This window comes from Squalius cephalus, assembly GCF_949319135.1.
Source record: "Squalius cephalus genome assembly, chromosome: 13".
NCBI lineage: Eukaryota > Metazoa > Chordata > Actinopteri > Cypriniformes > Leuciscidae > Squalius > Squalius cephalus.
Genome location: NC_137134.1, coordinates 20370757 through 20376951, shown reverse-complemented (window position 1 = coordinate 20376951; position 6195 = coordinate 20370757). Strand labels below are relative to the sequence as shown.

General features: G+C 35.7%; 1 protein-coding gene across 3 annotated transcripts; it reads right to left on the bottom strand.

Moving 5' to 3' along the window:
- Nucleotides 1-386: 386 nt before the first annotated feature.
- On the bottom strand, nt 387-6185 carry gpx4a (glutathione peroxidase 4a). Of its 3 annotated transcripts, XM_079890157.1 has the most exons (8): nt 6106-6185; nt 5834-6035; nt 4527-4621; nt 3127-3271; nt 2899-3050; nt 2192-2216; nt 1993-2052; nt 387-744 (listed from the first exon to the last, which is right to left on the bottom strand). In XM_079890157.1, the coding sequence occupies exons 2-8, from the start codon at nt 6011-6013 to the stop codon at nt 712-714; spliced, it is 690 nt and encodes a 229-aa protein (XP_079746283.1). In that variant the 5' UTR covers nt 6014-6035; nt 6106-6185; the 3' UTR covers nt 387-711. The 3 variants fall into 3 exon arrangements, with proteins under 3 accessions (XP_079746283.1, XP_079746282.1, XP_079746284.1); XM_079890156.1 differs by lacking the exon at nt 6106-6185 and having other exon boundaries at nt 5834-5982; XM_079890158.1 differs by lacking the exons at nt 5834-6035; nt 6106-6185 and adding an exon at nt 4778-5119.
- Between the last annotated feature and the right edge of the window lie 10 nt (nt 6186-6195).

Sequence of the window (6195 nt, the reverse complement as noted above, 5' to 3'; positions counted from 1 at the left end):
ATTCCTACTTTCTACTCAAGGACCTTGACAGAAATGTAGCGGAGTAAAAAGTACGATATTTGTCTTTAAAATGTAGTGAAGTTAAAGTAAAAAGTTTCCAGAAAATATTATACTCAAGTAAAGTACAGATACTCAAAAAGTGTACTTAAGTACAGTACTCAAGTAAATGTACTTTGTTACTGTCCACTTCTGTCTCAGTGATGACTTTTCAGTTTTCCAAGGCAATCATATATAAAACATTCCAAGCTCAGTGCACGGTTATTATAGTTAACCAAAACGAACAATACAATTTTTGCTAGTTGCCAAAGCAACATTTCACATTTTCATTTCGGATAAGTTGATGTAAATAAACTGGCTCACTGATACCAACAAATCACATTCACAAATTTTAAAATCAATTTCTTTGCGTTTATTAAGAAATGTTATGACAACATGTTTAGTGCTGAAGAAATGTACATATTTTCATTTAAAAGCCCTGGGGTAGTTTAAGGACGGGGTGTCTCTCCAGACTGACGGCTGGCCACTGATGATGCTCTCAGGAGGGGTTGCACGCCAAATGCATCAGGTCTGTTTTTTCCTCAAGACGGGTTTCCAAACAAACCATCATTATTCCATGAGACGACATCACTGATTCCCAGCTGTCAGTCGGGGAGAATGAAGAGGGGCGGCAGGGCAGCGTGGGGTCATCTGACACTCAGCTAATGATTCTCCTTAGAGATATTTAGGCAGATCCTTCTCCACCACCTGAAAAAGAAATATCTGATATAAATTACATATGTTGTGCCAATATCGCGGTGACAATTAGACACCGTAGCTAATCGCAAACATGACCTAGTTTATGACTAAAATACAATCAGCGATGAGTAGAAACTAGGGATGGGACGAAATATCGTTTGACGAAATATCGCGATACAAAACGTGACGAAACGCATCGAGGTCGAAAACCTCATTGCACACTGAGTCCGAAATTTTCGTATGCGTTTTTTCGTGTTCGTCAGCCTTAAAATTCGTCACGCACAGAAACCTTGCACACTGAGTCCGATGCGTATTTATTAAACCTTTGCGGAAAAAAACGCAAAAAATACAAAAAGATTCGTCAAGCAGTGAGGATGAATTTGTTGCACTCTTTCTTCTTAAAAAGAAAAAAAGAAAGGAAATATTGGGTCCATCCAATCCTGAGATTGCGCCGAGAGGAAGGAGAGTTTCACCTCCTTATCAAGGAGTTGCGAAATTATTCCGAGCGATTCAAAATTTACCTCAGAATGTCAGTGGAACAGTTTGATGCTTTGCTAGCGATACTGGAGCCACATATTAAAAAGAAGACCACCAACTTCCGTGAACCAGTCGATCCTGAACAGGCAGTATGTCTATGGACGGACACGCACACACACACACACATACACACAGAAGCGCTGGGCAGACAGAACAGCTGTATACAGGTTATATTTTATTCAGTGTCTTTGTAATCCGCATTTTGTTTTTCATACAGTACTGCGAGACGAAGTGTATCAACTTGTCAGACGTCATTCTGGATTTTGTCGTTCGCTTGTACGGTGGCTCTGAATTTTCAAAAAACCTCTCAAAACACTGTCTGTGGATGCGAAAAACGCAGAAAACCGGACCCAATCCGAATTATTTTTTTACGGACGAAAATTTCGTAGGTCAGTGTGCAAGCGTGATTGACATAACGTGAGGTCGAATTTTTTTTTAACGTGCGAAAATTTCAAATGCGAATTTCGGACTCAGTGTGCAATGGCCTTAAGACTGTGTGTAAGCTATGCCATGCTGTCATTCCGTACACCACATCCAACACATCAAACATGAACCACCACCTTCAACGTCACCATAATAAGTTGTTGTTATACAGTAATATTTGTTTCTTTTTTGATATCGTATCGTGACGTATCGTATCGTGACCCTGGCATATCGAGGTGCATCGTATCGTGAGTTTAAGTGTATCGTCCCATCCCTAGTAGAAACTGAAGAACGTACACTTGGATTCTGCAGTGGAGAATATCTCTTCACAACCTGGCCTTCACGGTCAATAAGGAACTGAAAATAAAACAAAAACACATTGATTTTAAGGATTTATTTCAATGAAGCCACAAAATATTTAACTATTTAACATACAAGATTTAGTAACTCCTAAAACACTTTGAATTGGCATAATTCAAAGGAAAAATGCACATACCTTTGTGAAATTCCATTTGATGCCACTATAATGGAATACAAACAACAGTCAGTAGACATTTAAATATAGAATGCATCAGCTCTTTTAAAGGTTTAGTTCACCCAAAAATGAAAAGTCTGTCATTAATTACTCATCCTCATGTCGTTCCAAACCTGTAAGACTTTCGTCCTATCTTCCGAACACAAATGAAGATCTTTTTGATGAAATCTGAGAGCTTTCATTGACAGTCTACACAACTACTACTTCGACTCTTCAAAAACTATTCCATATGAATCGAGCGGTTTAGTCCAAATTTTCTGAAGAGACTAGATTGAATTTACCATTCTAAACTCTTCCGAGAGTTGTTGATTTATTCGCCCTCAGGTCGTTCTAAACCTGTAGCGCTCTCTTTCTACTGTTGAACAGTAAACAAGATTTTCTGAAGATTGTTGGAAACCAAACAGTTTCAGTTCCCATTGACTACTATTGTACGGACAAAAAAAAAAAAAACTATGGAAGTTAATAGGAACCAAAACTGTTTCTTACCGGCATTCTTCAGAATATTATCTTTTACATTCCACAGAAGAAAGTCAGTCATACAGGTTTGAAACAACATGAGGGTGGGTAGATATGACATCAATTTCAGTTTTGGCTGGACTATCCCTTGAATGATATCAAATAAGCATTTATTTAAACATAATTTACAAGTCAACTATCTGGCAACTCACTTTCCAAACAATCCTTTTCCATTGGGTTGTTCCTTCAGCCACTTCCACAGAGGATGTGCGGTGTCGCCGTTCACGTCAATCTTACTGAACATGTCAAACTCTGCGTCGTAAGACTGGGCGAATTGCTTGATTTGGGAATTGGTTCCTGGTTCCTGAACAAAAACATATGATTTGGATCATGGTATTCATTTGATTGAAGAGCGTTAAAAACGTTTTTGCTTTCCGTACCTGGTGTCCGAACTGGTTGGATGGGAAGGCCAGGATGCGTAAACCTCTCTCAGAGTACTTGGCGTGCATCTCTGCAAACTGAGAGTAGTTTACCGGGGTTTTGCCTCACTTTGAGGCAACGTTAGTGATGATGACAACTTTCCCCCTAAAATATACAGTAAATGGGATTTTGTTAGTGTTACAAATCAGTGACCGACTGATGATACTATAACACTCCCAGACTTTCAAGTCGTTTTCGAAAACACTCACGCAGAAACATACGCCTTATTGCTGGGAGAAGCATGATTAATGAAAACAAAGCGTTTTAAAAATTGGCTCAAAATATGAAACATGTTTCTCCAAGTGGACAGAATCGTAGTCTGAAACTACAAAATCAGAGTCTGTGCCTGTCATACACTTTCTGTGAAATCTATAGAAGCCCATTTCCACCATATAAAATAGAAATCATGTTTTGGTAAATCATAATTATGACATTAATTTATAATTATGATGTAAAAAGTTGCAATTAGGATATAAGTCATAATTTAAAAACACAAAAAGTCAATTACAAGATAAAAAGTCAAAATTATGAGATAAAAAGTCATAATAAAAGTCAAGATTTCTGTCATAATTATGATTTTTCATCTTATAATTTTGACTTTTTGTCATGATTATGACATATCATAATTTCAACTTTTCAACAATGACTTTTATATCATATTTGACATATTTGTGACATCTCATTTCAATTCATATCATGATTTCGACTTTTCATTTCAACTTTTTTATAACAGAATTTGGACTTTTTATATAACGATTTTTTATAACATATTTATGACTTTTGTCAATTTCGACTCAATTCATCTCATAATTTTGACTTTTCATCTCATAATTTAACTTTTTATATCATCATTTAAAACCTTCATCTCATAATTTTGACTTTTTGTCAATTTCTTCTCAATTCATCTCATAATATCAACTTTTCATCTCACAATTTCAACTTTTTGTCATAACTGTGACTATTTGTGTCATATTTATGAATTAATGTCATACTTGTGATTTTTGTACATTTCTATTCAATTCATCTCATAATTTCAACTTTTCATCTCGCAATTTCAACTTTTTGTCATAACTGTCATATTTATGACTTAGTATGTCATACTGTGATTTTATGTTCATTTTGACTGTCAATTCATCTCATAATCTCATTTTATGATTTACCAAAACATGTGTTTTTCTCTTTTGTAGTGGAAATGGGCTTCAATAGAAATCTGTCAACTCCAATTGCAAAAAACTGCAGACCGACTCTGACTTTCATCAGTTAGCGTCACCTCCTCCAGACTAGTTTATTTCAGCCTCGAGGCTTTATAAATGAAATAAAAAGCAATTGTACTTCTGTCACGCTCATTTCCATCTCTCACCTGTATTTGTCCAGAGAAACTTCATTGCCATCTATATCCGTGACTGTGAAGTCATAAATGGATTTGGCCGTCTGCCAGTCCTCTAGCTGTCCAGACTGAGGGAAAAAAACAAGCCAGCGTAAAGTAAACAGTGGGACATTTTTTGAATATATTTTTTAAAAAGATTTCCATTTAAACAAATTTAATTCCAACTGCAACTGAAAACCTGTTTATCCAGTGTTCACATTCATACATTTTAAAATCATTCTTACCACTGTCTGCAACACTAGGGAGAAAACAACAGCAGAGCCTAAGAAACGCATGGCTGCCTTTCAGTACTAATACTGAAACAGCAGGCAGCGTGTTCGATCAAATCCTCTTACTAAGTACCGTATGTTCCAGAAACATCCAGAACACTGAAAACCCCTCATATATATATAGGGCTCCAGATAAATATTAACTTGTTACGGAGGCTGTTTCTTCATTATAGGTTGAATTTTTGCTGACTTCATGCTTGTAACTCGTCAACATGCGGGATATTTGATGGTAAATAATTTGAGGTCAAAGGTCACTGGGTGACGATCTTACACAACCCGAGAAAGCTGATAGCTTGATGTGCATGTTGGCACTCGGTCCACATATCAGATAAGACGCTGATGTTCGCATTATATAAATTATACTGTTTTGCAAATGTAGTAAACATATGGATATTGACTTATTGCCTTCAGGGATGGATTCATGCAACAAAGATATTATAATAATAGGATAATAATACATAAAATAATGTTTTGACACATTAATTGCAATAAAACAGCCATGAATATACTAAGTGCTTTGGCAATTGTTAATGGCATTTTGGCCATTATGGTCTGTTAAGTAATAGTAACCTATTTGTTTTATATATCAATATATCATGAATATTTGAATTTGATACATGATGCTTTTGTAACATTTGGATAGGCTATATAATGGATACAAAAATATAAAATGATCCAATACATATATTAAATAGAAACAGACATTATATGTTTCTAGTAATGTATGCCAAAAAGAAAATGTAAAAAACAATGTTAGATTAGATTATTATTGTTGTTATTGCGCATTATTCAAATAACAGACGAGGTAACTGGCACAAAGACTAAATACATAAATACAGTGAAACTAGACTCTCATCTTGCACAATAGGACTGATTGTGTGTCTGTGTACTGATGATAAAACATTTACAAAATCCCCGTTATTATGCAGCACACAGCTCGTATTTACCAGATTACGTAATATGATTCAGATTGGTAAATGTAAGTTACAGAAGTATTTAAATTTACGATACCATTGCGCCAATGATCCCACTGCTCGATAAAGCCCCGAACAGCAAGACATGATTGATAAAACCCATTTTTTGTTCTTTACGCTTCGAAAAGTCCAGTAGTGATGACCAAATGAATCGTTCCTTTAAGTCGATTCTTTTCCAGTGAATTAGTTGTACCGGTTCAAAGAACGATTCGTTCATAGAGTATGATCCGATTGACAAACTAAAAGAGGACACATGAAATTACAAAAATCTCCCGTACTAATAAAATGTAATTATTCAACAATACGTACCCTTATATTTGAGCGTTTAAGTGAATGTAATATCTAATGCTAGGATGTTAGGGACGACAAAGGAATCAATGAATCACTTTATGAACCGGT